Genomic DNA, 19510 nt, shown 5'->3' with positions numbered 1-19510 from the left:
CATTTGCACACTGGGAAACCCAGACAGATGGGCGGGGTATAAATAATAGAATTATGATTATGATTATGATTATTACATATAGGCAAGTGGGCGTGATTTATTCATTTGCTAAATACACACTTACTTAAGTTTGGTCCTAAAAAGTGTCCTCCCTCATTAGGGGCTCAGCATGACTGGTTATCCAGCCATGCTGTTATATTGACCCCAGAATCTTCTACCCTGCCACTAGTGCCCCTTTAAGACCCCACCCCCAGTGCCCAGTGACCTTAGATCACCCAGGAAGGTTCACCATGTGCCAAGAACATGAGAGGAGGGGGGCACTGGAATGAGGGGTGCCTCTTTGCAAACAGTACCCAGTGCCTAACTAAGTCATAATCAGCATCACAAAACTGACTTTAATACAGTGCAATAAAACAAATCTCTCGCCTGGGAAAACCACATGTTGTGCCGGGAAATTTCAAGATCAGTACTCAAAAGTAATGTCTGGAAGTCAATACTACAGAAGAAACAGTACTCTCCCCGCTCTCTCTTTCTGGCACAACCTCCTTCAATTTCTCAGCGTGGATTCTATTTTCCCTCTCTCTTTGCTGTTTCCTTCCTCCATATGCTGCTCCTTTTCTCACAAGTTCTTTTGCCAACTGGAGTTGACACTCCCACACGGTACATACAGCAAAGCGGCCACCTCAGTTCATAGGTTTTAGACACCATTAAGGGCAGCTGAGCGAGACGTGCACATATTTCATTAAATTAAGCTACATTCGTAACCTGGCTTTCTTCCAAAGAGCTCAAGCTAGCAAGCATGACTCTCCCCTACATAGACATATATGTTGTCTTCTCACCAACCAATGGTGAGGTGGATCAGGCTGAGAGGGTATGACTGATCCAATGTCACCCATTGGGCACTGTGGATTGGGAGGAGGGGGAGACATTGAGCCAGTGTCTTCACAGACCTAGCACAGCACGCTAATCACTACACCATACTGGCTTTACACAGGATCTGACCCTTGAGGCACACAATGCACTAGAAAGTTCTGCTGTACAAAAATCAAAATAAATGGCAACATTCTTGCCCACCGCAATGAGGCTTGCGCAAAAGGATGCCATGGTGAGTTGCATTTATGGGATGTGGGGTGCCATGTGAATTTTCCCAAAACTGCTGGGTTGTTCTTAACCAGGCCCCTTGGACTCATTCTCCCATCTCCCTGCCTTTGATTAATCTGCCTGCAGCAACAACCCTCTCTGTTCTGTCAAGATCCTCTCATCCAGTAAAGTCCTTCCTGATCCATTCCTCAGGCAAATCTCACCTGTCCCTCAAGGGCCTTTTAATTCTACTCTACCCCATCCCCACTTATTTTGTGAATCCATACTCTCTACTTCCAAATCTTCTGATTTTGTCCACCTAATACAGTGGTACCTCAGAAGTCGAATGGAATCCGTTCCAGAAGTCCGTTCGACTTCCAAAACATTCAGAAACCAAGGCATGGGTTCCAATTTGCCACAGGAAGCTCCTGCAGCCGATTGGAAGCCGCACCAGACATTCGGGTTCCAAAGAACATTCGCAAACCGGAACACACACTTCCGGGTTTGCAGCATTCGGGAGCCAAAACATTTGACTTACAAAGCATTCGGGATTGAAGGTACGACTGTACTGACTAGCAGACACTTTGGGCAGAAAAGTTTATCATGACTGTGTCCTATGCAGCCTCAAGCATGCTAGTGACATATGGTCATTACTGTGGTGTGGTGGCAGCTAGGTAGTTGGCCCTAGACCTAGGAGATGCGGGTTCAAACACCTACACATCTATGAAATGCACAGGGCAAAAATCATTACCTGCAAGCCTAACCTGTTGAGGAGAAAGCTGGGAAACCCCACACATGCCCCACTCCAAGTCCCTTGGAGAAAGAGCACGACAGAAGCAGTGAAAATAATACTGAGGAAGGGTGATGGCAGTGGAGGAGGCTGACAAATCAGTAAGGTAAATGTGGAACAGAAGAAGAGTCAACAAATTAAGAAATGTAACCAGAGACCACGGAAAATATTAATTTGTCTAGCTCCCATCACTGTCAAAATCTGGCTTTATCCATTCCACACTGCAGTTTGCCAAGACATATCAATTCCTTTTCCACTCTCTAGTTTATCCTTCTATACATCTCAGTGAACCTTGGCCCAGAAATCCTGAGCGACTGCTGCTCACACATTTGGCTCAAACCTTCCACACCCTTCCCCTGCCTCACTTAGCACCAGGCTCACCCACAGCCTTCCTCTGGCCCCTGCTGCGAAAAGGACCAAAATGCTTCCCACCAGTCGCAGCACCCAAAAAACACGAGCCCTGAGCAGTGCTGTCCTTGGCAGCTGCCTGGGGTCATGCGGGGGCACCAAGTCAAAGGAGAGAATTCCCCCCCTAGTGAGCCACTCTGGGTGAGATGGCCTTCCCACGTTTCCATTACCTTGCAGCCTTCACAGGTAATACATCGGTAGTGGTACCCCGTGGCTTTGTCTCCACATACAACGCACTGCTCATCTTTGTCCAAGTAGCTAGGGATGTACCCTGGAGGAGAAAACAAGAGTGGAGAGGTCAGGGCTGGAAGGGGGAATACAGAACTGGGACACACCAGACTTCAATGGGCCTGCCCACCCTTACTCTCTTTCACTGGTCATCATTACCTGTTGGCTAGACCCATATCACCTCTGAAACACAAAGGGGCCTATCACAATTTCATATCTTTAAAAGCAACACACTTTACTAGCCACTCGCAGCTCTCAAAGTCGCCTCCCTTTTAGAAACACAAGCAACACAACCAAGCTGCACAAAACCACAAGGTTAACACACTACGAGCCCTTCCAGATGGGTGTTGTGCTGCCGGTGTATTCTGCAAAGTGGTTTTGGCACAGTAACACTGCTTTAGTGGCAAATTTATTCTGCTTTATTAATGGTCCTGTGATGCTTCCCCCATGCTGCCACATCACAGTGGCACTTTGGTTCTCAAACGCCTTGGTACTCAAAACAACTTGGAACCCAAACACTGCAAACCCAGAAGTAAGTGTTCCGGTTTGCGAGCTTTTTTCAGAAGTAGAACATGCTCCGTTTTGAGTGCCACACTTCTGTTTTGAGTGTTATGCTGAGGTCTGTCTGTTTTTGCTATCTATTTTGCATTTTTGTGGCTCTTTCGTTTTTGTGACTGTGTGGAACCCAGTTCAGCTACTGATTGATTGATTGTGTGACTGCTTTCATTGCTTCCATTTTATGGATCGATAGTCTCATTAGATAGTAAATTCATGTCAAATTGCTGTTTTAGGGGTAGTTTTTAAAAGTCTGGAACGGATTAATCCATTTTGCATTACTTTCTATGGGAAAGCATGCCTCGGTTTTGGAACGCTTTGGTTTTGGAACCGACTTCCGGAACGGATTAAATTTGAGAACCAAGGTACCACTGTATTGCTGTCTGGAGGTCTCTCTCTCCATTCCAATCTGTGAAGTGTGAAGGTGCTGGACTGGTGTCTGGAAGTGGTGAAGGGCTGTCTAGGTGTATGTTGGAGAACGTCTCAGCAGGTTGTGCCTCATGGGTTGGATCTGCTAGCTCTCTCTCTATACAGTGGTACCTCGGGTTAAGTACTTAATTTGTTCTCGGGGTCCGTTCTTAACCTGAAACTGTTCTTAACCTGAGGTACCACTTTAGCTAATGGGGCCTCCTGCTGCCGCCGGAACACAATTTCTGTTCTGTTCTCATCCTGAAGCAAAGTTCTTAACCTGAGGTACTATTTCTGGGTTAGCAGAGTATGTAACCTGAAGCATATGTAACCTGAAGCTTATGTAACCCGAGGTACCACTGTACAACCTTTAACGGCGACTCAAAGCTGCCACTAGTTTTTCAACTTCTTTCAAAGCCAGGACCACCCCATCTTGCACTCTGCCCTGCACCCAGGGCTGGCAACCTGAGGTAGTCAGTAGATTCTGGGGTAAGAATCAGGGGCAGCTCAAATCTCTGTCATTTGAACAGAGACCTCTTCGGGAACAGAGAGGTCTTGAGTTGTCTCTGCCTGCTTTTACTGCACATGCCTGCCTTTCCTTTTCTCTTTTTGTTTAGTTTTGTTGTCCTCTCTTTCTCTCCTCTCTCTCAAAGAAGAATGTGGGGGGGGGCAGGGGGACTGCTTTTGGCAAGAGACCCACTTTAGGTCAGGGCACAGCAGTTTGTTGGTCACGTTCCACCAATTGGAAACTATTGCACTCAACTGTTTCCAAGCTATTTCCTGTCTGCCTGGGTTCAATAGTGGAAGTGAGCTGGGGAGAAAGGATTTAAAGCAGCCGAGTTGAGGGGGAGGTTTTAACCCCGCCCCTCCAATGCACACTCATTTGCACACTGGGAAACCCAGACAGATGGGCGGGGTATAAATAATAGAATTATTATTATTATTATTATTATTATTATTATTATTATTATTATTACATATAGGCAAGTGGGCGTGATTTATTCATTTGCTAAATACACACTTACTTAAGTTTGGTCCTAAAAAGTGTTCTCCCTCATTAGGAGCTCAGCATGACTGGTTATCCAGCCATGCTGTTATAGTAACCCCAGAATCTTCTACCCTGCCACTAGTGCCCTTTTAAGACCCCGGCCCCCAGTGCCCAGTGACCTTAGATCACCCAGGAAGGCTCACCATGTGCCAAGAACATGAGAGGTGGGGGGCATTGGAATGAGGGGTGCCTCTTTGCAAACAGTACCCAGTGCCTAACTAAGTCATAATCAGCACCACAAAACTGACTTTAATACAGTGCAATAAAACAAATCTCTCGCCTGGGAAAACCACATGTTGTGCCGGGAAATCTCAAGATCAGTACTCAAAAGTAATGTCTGGAAGTTTTTAAAAGTCTGGAACGGATTAATCCATTTTGCATTACTTTCTATGGGAAAGCATGCCTCGGTTTTGGAACGCTTTGGTTTTGGAACCGACTTCCGGAACGGATTAAATTTGAGAACCAAGGTACCACTGTATTGCTGTCTGGAGGTCTCTCTCTCCATTCCAATCTGTGAAGTGTGAAGGTGCTGGACTGGTGTCTGGAAGTGGTGAAGGGCTGGGTGGGGGCTAATAAAGATGGAGATGCTGTGAGCGGATGGCTTCTGTATCCGGGAATTAGGTGTATGACCTATCCTGGGAGGCACGGCTTTCCCCCTGAAGGAACAGGTTCATAGTCTGGGATCACTCCTGGATTCCAACTTGTCATTGGAGCCACTTAGGCAAGGGGAGCTTATGCCCAGCTTAGGCTGGTTGACCAGCTGCAGCCATTCCTGGGCCTGGGTCAGCCTGGCCTTCAGTGATCCATGCTGTAGTGACCTCCCAATTAGACCACTGTTAAGAGGGAGGGAAGCACAGGCGGAGTGAATGAGGATCAGAGAGCAGGGACAGAGCTGGAGAGTGAGAAAGCTGGTGACTGTATATGTGGAGCATATATGGAGCAAGGAAGGACAGAGATACTTTGCTGGTGAGCCCCGTTTCATGTCTCAGCAGTCAGGGATCATTCCTGAAACCCTTACAACTTCCTCCCAAACCCTTTCTGACTAGGTCTTCTGGAAAAGGCATTCTGGAAATCTGAGTATATGCTCAGAGCTACTCTTCTCTTTATGAATGCTAACTCGTACCAGGTCAACCTGGTTTCAAATCTACCCGCAGCCACAGCAAGCTCACTGGGCAAAACTTGGGCCATTTGCTTTGACTTGGTTGTTATGAGTATAAAGTGGGACAACCCCACATATGACCGGGGGGGGGGGGCAGCAAAATGGCAGGATACAAGTATTTTCCCCAACTTTAATTTCTAAGCTGCCTCATATCTGACTCGGCTTTGCTTTGCTGGCAAAACATGGAGACTGCAGCCTCCTTTGCGGTCCACCCCTCACAGCGCAGGCACCCCAAGGCCTGAATGGCTCTCAAGATCCCCTCTGACCCCACATTCCAGGAGGGAGGGGGCAATGGCAAGGCCTGTCCTTGTCTGCTCCCCCCACTTCCAGGCTTCGTTAGTCTTTCTGAAAGGCTATTTAAAGTACCGCTAACGAGGGCGGCTTTCATGCAGAAAACACAACAGCCATGTACATTCACAAAAAGGCTCTTTATCTCTGGGCTTGTGGGGGGTTGTTGAAGGGGAAGGAAGCAGCCTGCGACCCCCCCTTCCAATTATCTCCTGCCACCACCACCCCCAACTCACGTAACCTTGCTTACCCTCCAGGGCCTCATCAGCCCTGATAATGAAGGTGCCCCCTCTGCCCCCTTCCAGGAAAAGGAGCTGTGTTCTCTCGTTCACCCCCTGCCCTCACAATGTCCTATTGTCTAGGGTTGTGGCAAGGGTCACCTCCACGTGACCCTAGGATGACCCAGCCATGACGGAAAAGGGGACATGCCCCCCTTGCGGCATTGGTATGCCTGTGTGGAGGGGGATAAAGCCTGGGTCTCAGCTGCCTTAAAGCAGTGGCATGTTGCTTAGATATTTGCAGCATCCGAGACTGGATGGAAGGAGCGAGAGCTCCAAATAAATAAATAAACGAAACATGCAAAATTCAGGCCACCTTCTCGGCCTGCTTGGCCCACAATCCCTTACCCCTCCCCAAAGCCTCTTTTGCCTGCACATTCCCATTTCCTGCCAACAAATGCTCACGTTCAACTTGGCCCTTCTGTTTCGTTGGCCTTTTTCCGATTTATAGAATTTATGGCCGATTTATAGAATTTATAAAGAATTATATGATGTGTGTGTGAGTGCCAAGAGCATCTGGGAGCAAACATGAAAGATGTAATTTTTCACATCTTTAAAACCTCCCATTGCACATGCTTGTGGGTTCTGATGTATTTCAGTGTTTAAACGACACATGCATGTTACGGATGTGCCACGGGTTCACTGTGAGAAACACCAGTGACTGTGTTTGGTGAGTGGAGTTTGGAGCTTTCTCTCAAAAGATAAACAGGATAAGAGTTGGCCGAGGGCCAATTCCGACGCGGCGTTTTCCATACAGGCACACATACTTGTGCACTTTTGTGCACACATGACAAATTTACACATGGTTTCCCTACACCAGTATAGATCCCCGCTGGGGAAGTATCATGCCGCAAATTGGCCCTTGTAGTTTAGGAGCCAGAAGGTCCCTCAAACCCTGTGTGATTTTCCAGATGGAGGCAATGAGATGAGGATGTGAGAGAAGAAAGACAAGGTCTTAAACTCATCTGGAATACAGCTGTTAGCAACATGAAAGCATGATGGCTTTTGGTGCCGGGGGGGGGGGGGAGGGAAGACGAGAAGCCCTCCCCTCTCCTTTGCCAGCAAGACAGCTAGCATCTGGGTAGGAAGAGAAAGCGCCGAGTTCTGCTGTGACGCTTTCCCCCCTCCCCAAGAGACCACACAATTTGCAGCCATGTTAGACCGATTCACATTTCCACGTCTGAGACTGAAAAATCGGCTTCCATGAGACGAAAAACGGACTGTGAAAAGGTATCCCATTTACACAGCCACCGAACAGGGAATCCTCTTTAGGGTGGCATATTAATGGACTTCCCACAGACATGTTACAATCTAATGCAGTGTTTCCCAACCGGTGTTCCGCGGCACACGAGTGTGCCGTGAGACATCGGCTGGTGTGCCGCGAGATGCCTGGAGGGAGGCGGGCGAGTCGGGCGGCGAAAGGCGGGGCGGCGGCGGCGAGGAGAGGCCGCGCCTCCTGCTGCTGCCTGGCGCTCCTCCTCGCAGCCGGCAGCGCTGCCTGGGCGCCTCCGCGCGACTCTGCCTCGCTGGGTTTGGTCTCCCAGCAGAGACGGGTCACACGCGCCCCTCCCTCCCTCCCTCAGCCTGCGCGGAGGGAGAGCCAGAGAGAGGCATCGCTCCTGCGCTCCGAGGCGGATTGAGCGCAGCTGAGAGGAGCTGCCGAGGGAAAACACTTTCACTTTTGTGCGTCCCTCCCGGCGTGACGCTGCGCGCTGACGTCACGGGGCGGGGCTTTAATGGTGGTGTGCCGCGAGATTTTTTTTCAGTAAACAGGTGTGCCGTTGCCCAAAAACGTTTGGGAAACACTGATCTAATGTGTGCCACAGAAGATACACTAGTATGCATGGACCACGCAAATGGCACACTGCATGCCATATGTGACTGCCACCCACATCACACATTACATCGTGCATTTAATATGAGAAGGAGGATTTTTTTTTTGCCATGAGTTCCTGTGTCCTTCAAGGGTCACAGAAGGTATTGCCTTCCCTTGGAACAGAGGGCATGGAGCCAGCCCCTTACAATGACTCTTCTAAGGAAAGGGATGTCTTTGTCCTTTAGACCAGGCCGGGAGGACCAGCACAGCCCTCCCCCAACCCACAAACAGCAATAGGAAAATAGTAATGCTGGACGTACTGTAAACAGTGAAGCTTCCATTGGAACAGACCTATTCAAGACGGTAGAGGACAGAATAGGAACATGGGGAAGCTGAACATAGGACCCTCCCTGGAGATCACAGAAGCTGAACCTGGAGAACCTTCTGCATGCAGTGGGTGTGCTCTGGCACTGAACTAGGGCACTTCCACAATGACAGCAGCGAACCAGCAGCGAATCACACACAACAAGTGGTTAGAAAAGCTGGATCTGCACAGGATGTGTCAGGCCTAACGAGCACAGTGTCTCTTCTTTGGTAGGTCTTGCCCCTATGAAGCATTTGCGGAGACTGAAGGCCCCTGCCTTTCCACAGCTGCCTAAGTCCCCTCCTCTCCAGGGTTTCCCCCTTGGACCTGCTAAGTAAAATTGCGACCCTGGTATTTCTCTCTCTCTCTCCCTCCCTCCCTCCCTCCCTCTCCCTCGTAGCATCTTGCTCCTTTCGTTGTAAAATGAGCTATTGCATGTCTTCTAAATGGAGATCTTTATCCTAGTTGGTATCTGCATGGGATTTGAACTGATTCTACACATGTGCTATTGTTGCTTTGTGTGTGTGTGTGTGTGTGTGTGTGTGTGCACTCTACAAATAAAATTGTTATTGCTCTTATTAAATTTATATACAGCCCTTCATCAAGGGACCACAGGGCAGTCTACAACATAAATAAATAAATAAATCCTTTTCTCATACAACAATATGAGAAAAGGTTTTATTTATTTAAAATGATTGTTATATGTGCAATTGTTTTTATTCATGTAACCACATAATAAACTTTTTAAATTATATTGTATGCGGCTTTGGAATGCCTCATGGGAAGCGATTCATAAATACGGCAGTAATAATAATAATTATAATAGCAAAAGTAATAACAGTAGCAATACTAATAGCAATACGACCACTACTACTGTATTTTGGGGGAGAAACCTCAAGTATTATTAAAGTGAGAGCTTTGAAGAACTGAAGGTTTTAACAGGAGATGGGAATCAAAATGATTTGATTTGGAATGTGTATCTGTGTGGGGAGAGGGTGGCTGACTTGAGCGGGTGGGCAGACCAGTGGGGAGTATTTTATCCTAAGAAGCAAATATCCGGCTGAGTACTCTCATTCACAAACCCGCACATCACTACGCCTTTGCCCCATGACCCATTGTGGCCTCACCTCTTGCACCCCCCAGCCCTTTAGTGGGTTATCTTCCGGCTGCAGACTCTGCCATTTGAGAACCGATATCCTGAGCTGCCCCGTGACCTCCTTCTCTGGGCCAGTGGAAAACATCAAAAGGACTTCAATCGGTTCAAGGACAGAGTTGGATAAATTTCGGGAGGATATCCTGTTATTTATATTCTGGATTCTCAGGGCATCGCTTGTTTGCATCAATGAAGGCTCCCACCTCTCTCGCCTGCATTTCTCCTTTCCCCTCTAATATGTATTTTTTTTCTAGGGCACCAAGAGAAGGTTTTGCTACAACTTTATAGAGATAAACCATCGTGTGGAACTAAATGTCACATACCACTAAAAATATTTCTGAGGAATCTTGAGGGATAGATTGCTGTAGCATCAAGGCTTAAACAGTAGTTTGATTGGAGGCAGGGGTGCCAGAAAGAGACTAATCTGTCAGCTCAAACTGCCTCAAATACATATCTACATATTCCCTGGCTCTGAAGTATGTGGCTTGGCTCACTTGCTCGAGTCATTTGGGAGGCATTTGGCTTCGCAAGCCTGTGGCTGTGGAAGGCCTGGTCTCCGCTCGCTGAGGCCCACTTTGTTCTTGATTATTCTTGGTTAAGCAGAGCGATCAGGGATGCAAGCGAGGTGCTGGTGGGAGCCGGACAAATAGCTACGATTCTACAAATTTAAACAGCCTGAAAAGGGTGGCTTACCTGACATACTGCTTTTCACCGAACATTGGCTGCTTTTTCTTTTACGTTTCCCATCCGGCCACCTGCGGAGAAGAAAGAAGGGGAGAGGAGATTTAAAACAAAACAGAACCGTGGATTCATCAGGGGAAGGGACAACCTTGCGTGGCCCTTCACCTGCCACAGCCTTATAGCATTTTATCCAAATCTGCAGCCCACTTCCCTAAAAAAGCTTTCCCAAGCGCCACACACAAGCTTTACCCTCTCGCTTCATACAGCTCCAGTTCCATCATCCCACACCTCTTAAAGAAGTCAGGAGGCGAGGAGAGCAGTACAAGTGGTCTCACTTTATGTTATCTGAGAGAAGCAGAAGTGATAAGCGGGTTGGGAAGAAGGTTCCCCATGCACACAAACACATACGCGCACACATATGCAGATGTAGAGACATAGCTAGCCCCTTCTTGACCCGAGATTCCCATGCTCTCCTTTGCCTCGGCCTTTGGAGCACGCTCACCCCAGAGCCGGCATGACTCTGCAGCAGGAGGTCAAAAGAGAGAAGCCAAACCACCACCAGAAACTCGGATTAATCCAGCCCCCCAGCGTTTGGAACTCCCATTGTTCTAGGCGCATGTTGCAATAGAGAATTTCATTTATGAGCTCTGGGCACACTACTGTGCCTAAGATTTCAGATCAAAACTGCAGAGTTGAAGGAAAGGAAGACCTTTTTCTGCCTCCCCACTTCCAGCTACAGTCGTACCTTGGTTGTCAAACTTAATCTGTTCCGGAAGTCCGTTTGACAACTAAGGCCGCAGAAGCCGTGTTGGATGATCGGCTTCCGAAAGATGTTCGCAACCCGGAACACTCACTTCTGGGTTTGCGGTGTTTGGGAGCCAAAACATCTGAGTACCAAGGCGTTTGAGAACCAAGGTACGACTGTACTCTGTGAAGACTGGAGTAGAAACCCTCTTAAGAATATTAGGGGGGTGAGAAGGACTAGACCATGTGAAAAATGAATATAACAGTTTAGCTGCAGTTCATTCATTTTCAGCTTTGTATTCTTGCTATAAAAAACATGCTTAGACATTCCATTGTTGTGCCCATAACCTAGGTTTAAGGTGCCATTTAGCTCCACGCTTTCATATCTCAGTTTCTAACACTGCAGCCCATGCCAATCCATGTTTGACATGTTCAGTAAAACAAAAAAAACACCTAATCCACCTACTGAGCTTCACAGCAAAACAGGGAATTGAACTCTCTAGTGTTAAGTCCAACAATAACTACTATGGCTGAGCACACACCATACATTTAAAGCACATTCTCTCTCCCCCTCAAAAATCTTGGGAATTTTGTTAAGGGTGTTGGGAGTTGTAGCTGCGAGGGGTAAACTACAATTCCCGGGATTTTTGGGTGGGAATGCATCCTTGCCCTTGACCTCCAGAAAGGAAAGTAAGAGGGGAAAGATGTGAAGGCAATTCAGTTTGCACCTGAATTGTAGATGCTATGTGGAAACAGGGAGAAGAAGAAAGAGCTTAGTAGTACAGTGGTACCTCGGGTTAAGTACTTAATTCGTTCCAGAGGTCCGTTCTTAACCTGAAACTGTTCTTAACCTGAAGCACCACTTTAGCTAATGGGGCCTCCTGCTGCTGCCACACCACCGGAGCCCGATTTCTGTTCTCATCCTGAAGCAAAGTTCTTAACCTGAAGCACTATTTCTGGGTTAGTGGAGTCTGTAACCTGAAGCGTATGTAACCTGAAGCGTATGTAACCTGAGGTACCACTGTACAGGGAATGCCTGCCGTCAAAAGCTCCCAATTCAGCCACCATTAGGAGCTGCAGATTTGGGGAAGGAGTAATGAGGGACATTATGCATCTTCAGTTTGCTTTTGTCAAGAGTTCACACATTAAAATCTAGATGACTGTTATCACAGAATGTCATTTTTAATTAAAAGCTGACTTAACTCATAAGCGGTCCCAACCCCAAAACTCCTTCCTACCCATAGTGTAATATAAGGCAATCCAAACTTTTCAAAAACATCTCCTATCCAAATGTAATAAACTAACCGAGTTCGAAAGCTGAGCAAGTGCCTTGTGAACAGAAGCCAACCTTCTGAGAATCTAATTTTTCTCCCTCCTCCTAAACTATGCAAGAAAAATACTCCAGACTCTTGCTGAAAAATTAAATCTTGCAGAAAAGATTATTTGAAGTAAGTTAAGTATTGGAAATCACTGATGATCGTTCCAATTTCCAAAGAGTTGAGGTAAGTATTGGGCATAGCCAAGGTGGAAAAATTGACCTTCTATCTCTATCTATATACATAGCTGACTACCAGAATTAAGATTCTGGTAAAAGTGGAAACAGTTTATAAATAACTGGAACATGTATTCTTAAAACATTCCTTTGGAATGACGCATTTATTTAATTATTTTGCTCCAGTTATTCATTAGTTGCTTTTCACGGCCAAGTCTATACATTTGCAATTTTTATAATTGAAAGCAACAACACCGCACTGATTTTGGGAACAAGAGACTGGTGACAATCAGGAAGCTGGTGTGGTTTGTGCTTTCAACAAGATTTCTGAGCTGAAAAGGCTTAGTTGAAGCTGCAGGGTGGCTATATTTGTACCTGATGTCATTTCCCTTTTTATTTCTCCTCCCTGCCCCTGACTGAACACTGCAGCAGATGTTGCATGGCTGGTTTCATTTATGCATATTTCTCGGTGCAAAAGCCAGTGAGCGAAATTGCCAAGTAAGCTCCTAGCCAACCACCCACGGGTGGACGACCAAAACTACACAATTCTATGATTCTAAGGTAAAGGTAAAGGGACCCCTGACCATTAGGTCCAGTCGTGACTGACTCTGGGGTTGCGGCACTCATCTTGCTTTATTGGCCAAGGGAGCCGGCGTACAGCTTCCGGGTCATGTGGCCAGCATGACTAAGCCGCTTCTGGCGAACCAGAACAGTGCACGGAAACGCCGTTTACCTTCCCGCCGGAGCGGTACCTATTTATCTACTTGCACTTTGATCTGCTTTCGAACTGCTAGGTTGGCAGGAGCAGGGACCGAGCAACGGGAGCTCACCCCGTCACAGGGATTCGAATCGCTGACCTTCTGATCGGCAAGTCCTAGGCTCTGTGGTTTAACCCACAGCGCTACGCCCATCTAATTCAGTAAGGTCTACACTGACTGGCAGCAGCAGTGGCTCTCCAGGGTACCTGTCAGCCCTTCCTGTAGATGCAGAGGATTGAACCTAGAACCTTATGCATGCAAATCAGCTGCGCAACCAATGAGCTGTAGCTTTTCTCAATTTCCCAACGAGGTGTACGGAGGCACACAGTGGCGATCGGTTTTCTGGTTTTTTTTAAACCAGCTTAACCCCTAAAACAGTGTTAGGATTAACTGCAAACTGAATAATCTCACTCTTCACCACCCCCCAATTTCAAGAGGATTGGGAAAGGGAGGGAACTGCAATTCAAGAGGAAAATGCTACACAGATTAGGCAGTGAAGGCAAATGAATGCTATCGGGAGATCACAATTCAAATGTGGGAGGGTTGAATAATAGGAAGGAGTTCAAGATTCATGCATTAAAACACACACACACACACACACACACACACACACACACACCAATGTCATCCTGTGAACTGGATTTGCTCTAATTCACATGTGGAGCATCTAGCATTGAGGCACTTTTTAAAATAGTAAATAAACAGCAATAATGTGGGGGGTTTTGTGTGTTTTTTAAAACTTGTATGGTATTCCATCAGCTCTCACCCACTGCCCCAATTTAGTAGGGACTGACCTCTCTACAGCTTATATCATTTATATATAGATAGATTTTAAAGAGGAGGTTTTCAGAAATCTTTGCAATGTGTTTAAAGGCCACCCTTCGTTTTAAATAATTGTAAACCTGCTCCCAAACCAAGGAAGAAGGGGACATTAAAGTGTCTCCCCACCCCCACCCCGCCCCCAGCTTTTCCTTCCAAATTAAATTCAAAAGACAAAATGTCCTTTTTGGCCTAGATTAAAAAACAACAACAAAGGATGACCTCAGTGGCAGCTCACCCAATCGGCCGCCAGTCACTGCAGCCTTATTTGCATGCCGATACCCCATTGGCAGCAGCGGCACGAGTGGAATGCAGAAGGTGGAGCCAAGAAGACATACATTTTTGCAAATGTATAGTACTGAAATACAGAAACTAATAGCACCACCCTATTGGCAAGAGATGTTTGGAAGATTGCTTAGGAAAGGAAATGTTTGAACGGATTTTTAAAAGGCTGCAATGTTTGGCTTACATGGGCCTCCTTGGGCAAAAGGTCCCAGGGCTGTGGGGTCTCTTACCCAAAGAAACTCACCTGAGCCCAATCTTGCAGCCTTCTTAAAATCAGTAAAATAATTCCTTTCCTAAGCAAGTGTGATGATGTCGCCCCTTTAAGCCTGATTTATGGGAATAGGTTAGAACCTCAGAAATAATGAGCTTGACAGCTTCTTGTCCCTTCGCTCAACCTACTGAGATTTAAGTGTAAGCATTTATGTTAATTAGCTGGATAAGTTAGTGTTTGTTGTTTTCTTACCTTCTGAGCTATTTTAATCTGTGTAATTCTTTGGAGTTTTCCTCTCGTGTAGAGTTTTGTTTTCGTAAATGTCTGTGTATGATTTTATGAAACTTGGTCTAGTCTGAGTTCCCGAACCCTTTAATTTTGACCACGCTTTTCAGAGCAAGGGTCACCCAATACAGCAGGTTTCAAAATGACTTTTACAAATAGGTTGATTTCAAAGCAAGAGGATGGGGGGGGGGGAGGAATCAGGGAAACTATTATACGCAGAACTGCAACAAAATGTTGCGGCATGGAATGTTCCTATTAGCTATTCCAATTAGCCATTGATGCTCTCCTCTGTGATGAAACTCCACTCCATCCCCTTGCACCCAGTTGTCCATCTCCCCTAAATAGACAATCAATGTTCCATTATCAATGAGCGCTGCGCAGTCCTCACTAGGCTGTTTTGGGTTTTCCCCCTCCCCCCAGCTTTCTTATTATATTATTATTATATTATAATTATTATTTATTTCTGCAGCTTCCATGTTCCCCTATGTCTGCTGACACCCCCCCCTTTGTGCATGGCTGCTGTTGTTTTGCTACAAACAGCACTCACACCCTGATCATCAGAAATAGAGGGAAAGATGTTGTGGCAGCCAGAAGGCCCTTCACGGTGAGGCATGAATGCCATCATTTTGTTCTGCTAGGCTTTCCGTGCCTTTGGTTTAGTCCTGCACCTGTGCTTGGGTGCTTCAGGCAGCAGACTGAGACTGACAGGACTCAGTTCCTACCCATACAAAAGCCATTCCCTCAGAGAACTAGATTTCAGGGAGAAGGGCTTTAATCTACCCTCCCCTCCAAACACACACACACACACACACACACGTTTGCTTGGGTGAAAGCTTCACAATATGAGCCCTCACCTACAGTCCCAAGCGATAAAAGCTCTTGCCGCTGCAGAGAGAACTAGTCCTTTTGAACAGCTGCTCTGATACACATTTCCTTTTGGAGGCTTTCCCGCCCCCCCTCCTAGCCAACCGAGGGCTTAAATGCTTGAATCACACCAACAGGAAACACCGGGGGAGGGGGGGGAAGAGAGAAATGATTTAAGTGTCGTTTGGGGAAAGGACCCAACAATAACACAAGCCGGGGCGGTGCGTACGTGCAGCCTTTGAACAAACACAACACATCAGCATGTACACAATGCAGGCTTCTAAAAAAAGACCGTCAACAGTGACTACAGAATGGAGGGGGGGAAGTGAGAGGGGTGGGTAGGCAAGGCTGGTACTACCAGTTTGTCTTGTCCACCTCCTCCTCTCTCCCCCCCCCCGCACCCCACAGGCGACTGCAAAAGCTCCCCAACAGGATGTCCTCTTGTCCACGTAAGGCTTGTAGGCACGGCTTGTACCAGGAGTTCCTGGGACCAGCGCCAGACTGTGCTCTGCTGTTCCTTCGCAGGGGCTGTGCATGAGGAGGCTTGGCTCCCGGCCAGCAAGGCCGGCTCGGCACCTGAGGACAGCGTGTGCCCGGCAGCGAGACACAGGAGGCACGGAGGTGCCCCTTCTCGGCACCTGGGATTCCCTGGGCGGGCAATAAGGTGGGGAGAAGGTGGAGCAGGGGACGGAATCAAAATGTTCTCGCTCTGGGCTCCAGGTACTTGGCAGGGCAAGGAGTCCATAGGTGACGCCTCTTCTGCAGACCCCGAAGGAGGCAGCCGCGCGGCTGCACCACACATTTCAAAGTGCTCCAATGCCATTATAACAGTAATGGCTTTGCCCGCTCCAAGATTTCTGGAATCTGTACTTTAAGGACCTGCTCTCTGCCCTGTATATTTTCGGGAGCCCACCTTACGTTGCTTCAGACTGTTTTTTATATTGCGTTGTCATGTTTTCAAACCTTTTATTGACATATGGGCAAAATTTCGAAAGGTTCAGTACAATAAAACCAGCAAAATCTGCCTTGAACAATTAAAACACTGTTGTGTAATGTTCACGAGTCCTCGTTGCGTGTTGGAGAAACTTGGCAGCTATCTCCAGTTTACCCCCCCCCCCATCCAGGGTAAACATTAGGAAGGCTATTTGTTTGGTCATTGTAATGTTGCGTTTTAATGCTGTTGTCTGCCCTGGGGCCTTAGGGGGAAGGGTAATAAATTTAATACAATGATGGTAATGATAATGACAGCAGTTCTCAGCACCTTTGATAGACTACAGTTCCCAGGACTCCTTGGGGGAAGCCTTAAAGGAAATTTAAATACACCAAGTAAGTAAATAAATTCATGCAGCGAAAAAGTATGCATGTGCAGATAGACGGCAAAAAGTTAACCAATGAACCCACATTAATTTTGAGCAAAATACGGCAAATTAAATAGCCAATACATCCATGCTATGGACCCGAGGAGAACGTGCCTCTCAAGTATGTGTGTTGGGAAGTGACTTCTTTTCTACGTGGCCAAGCCTCATCCCCTGTACAGAATGTATAACCAGTGAATCAGCTGTCCCTCCTGTTTTCTACGGAGCTAGATAGAGAACCCAAGAGTCCTGGCCCTCGCTCCTCCAACCACTGTAGCTGACAATCACTCTCTCACAGTCAACAGGGCATGAACAGGCAAGTACAGAGTACTTTCAAAACATTTTGGGATTTCTGGTAAACACATGCTACCCCAACCCTTGCAAAAGTAAGGTTCTATCCCTCAATATATCTTCTACCGGCACACCTTCCCATTGTTAATCATTTGTGGCACAGAACAGAAAAGGAGGAGCCACCCTGCAGAGTGCAATTCCCTCATCACCTGGAACAACCAGAGCCGTTCCAGCCTGCACAGGATCATTTTAGAAGCCAGGAATTCCAGGGAGGTTTCAGCTCCTGTAACCCTTGATTAAGCATAGGCCAGCGCCTTCGTGTGAACAGGGATCAGGCGGATTTCCTGGTGAAGCATTAGTACCCTTCATCTTTAAACAGACACGCAATGAGAGAACAAATCCAACCCCCGATTTCCTAAACTCTCAGAGCCATGCAGATTTTTTGGGGGGGGAGGGGGGGAGAGATTTGCTGATTACACTAGATGCAGCACTAACTCTTTGCAGCAGGTGGCAGTGTGGTCGACATCCATTGGCTCCACCCACAAGGAGGAGGGGGAGAGAAATGACCCTGTCAGTGTGATGGCCAGCAATCTTACACCATACCCCTTCAGACCCACACCCTAGACTTCACAATCATGAGGGCCAGGAACCTGATTCGCAACGAGGTCGGAGATTTTCAGGAAGTTGATTCCTGCAGCCAGCGACACATTTTTGCAGTCGTCTCGGCTCCCAAAGAATCGCAGCAGCATGCACAGCTAATCCAAAGACCAACCACATAAGCAACACGAGAAAAAGGCGGCAGAGGTCAGCCACACATACCTGGGCTCTGGCGAGCACATACTTTCTAAATGAGGTGTACGTGCACGTGAGCGAGCGAGCGAGCGGAAAAGTGGTTGCTCAAGGAGCGGAGTGACAAAACCATACCTTATCCATCACAATTGTTCCTACCTCCCACATGAGACTAGGGAACAGAGGTCCTGCCCCATCTCTGTGGGGCAAGCAAAACCACAGAGCCGCCCAGTCACATTCTCCTTCCCATCCCAGGTGGAGGAGCTTCGCTATTTGCTTACGACAGGAGCGGCAAGCAAAGCCGTGAGAACAAACTTGCCTGCCCTGGGGCCCCGTGGCAAGAACAGAAGGTTGTGCCGGGGGCATGTCTGTGGCAAGGGCCGTGCCCCAAGGCTCACCCAGCTCCCAATCTGGGGCCAGGAGAGAGTCCGGGCATCCTTATGGGGCCCAATGAGGTTCTTCCTATGTGAACAAAGCACACTCCGAATACTGCACACACGGTTTATCAAGACACATGGAGACAAGACGAGGCGCAGGAAAAACGCACTCCACCCCGCTTCACAAGATACCTTGAAAGCACATTCAAAGTGCCTTTCTTCCCTCAGAGAATTCTGGGCACTGTAGTCCACAGGGTTACAATTCCCAAAAACGCTGAGCAAACTACATTGTCCAGAATCCTTTGAGGGTGACAGAATGTGCTTCCATCTGTGTAAAGCAGGAGTGGATAATCTCAGGCACACTGGTCAAATGCAGGCCTCTCTATCTGGCCTGTGGGACTGTTCCCGGGCCACACACCTCCAATTGGCCCAACTCCACACCCTTGTTCAGGTCTTTTCCCTGTCTCTGACCTGCAATAATGCCTCTTGCTGGACTGGATGCAGAGGTGTCAATGTTGAAACCTCTGGTTTTTGTGTGGCTGGTCTGAGGCCTACTGTCCAGAGATAAGGGTTGCATACACACTATACCTTCGGAGCACATTCAAAGCACATTCCCTCCCCTCAAAGAATTCTGGGTGCTGTAGTTTTACCCTGCACAGCGTTACAATTCCCTTAAAGAACTACACTGCCCAGAATCCTTTGGAGTTGGGCACTGTGCTTTAAAGCTACGCATCCAGAGGTGGATTACTGGCTTCAATCGAAACCCTGCTTGGCCATTACAACTTCGATGGCACATGCCCATACGCCGTTGGCCTGCCAACCCCTTCCTTGCTGGGCTGGTGATTACATATCAATCTCAAACTCTCCTCTTAATCGCTGGTTGCTCTGTGCTGCAGCTGCAACCACGTCTGTCCCAAGTCCTGCCTACCATCCCACCTCCAATGCCCTTTACCCTTTGCTCTCTGAATGGGTTTGCCTGGGGTA

General features: G+C 47.5%; 1 protein-coding gene across 2 annotated transcripts in view; it reads right to left on the bottom strand.

The window, feature by feature from the left end:
* THRA (thyroid hormone receptor alpha) overlaps positions 1–19510 on the bottom strand; it is a 118584-nt gene that overhangs the window by 11019 nt on the left and 88055 nt on the right. For both annotated transcript variants that reach the window (XM_083470095.1, XM_083470096.1), the window contains exons 3-4: positions 10269–10330; positions 2449–2549 (exon numbers count right to left, since the gene is read on the bottom strand). In XM_083470095.1, the coding sequence (XP_083326221.1) occupies positions 2449–2549; positions 10269–10330 (163 nt within the window). The remainder of the gene's footprint in view (positions 1–2448; positions 2550–10268; positions 10331–19510) is intronic.

Source organism: Podarcis liolepis, assembly GCF_965112155.1.
Source record: "Podarcis liolepis genome assembly, chromosome: 13".
Classification (NCBI taxonomy): Eukaryota; Metazoa; Chordata; class Lepidosauria; order Squamata; family Lacertidae; genus Podarcis; species Podarcis liolepis.
This window is presented reverse-complemented; position numbering and strand designations above follow the sequence as displayed.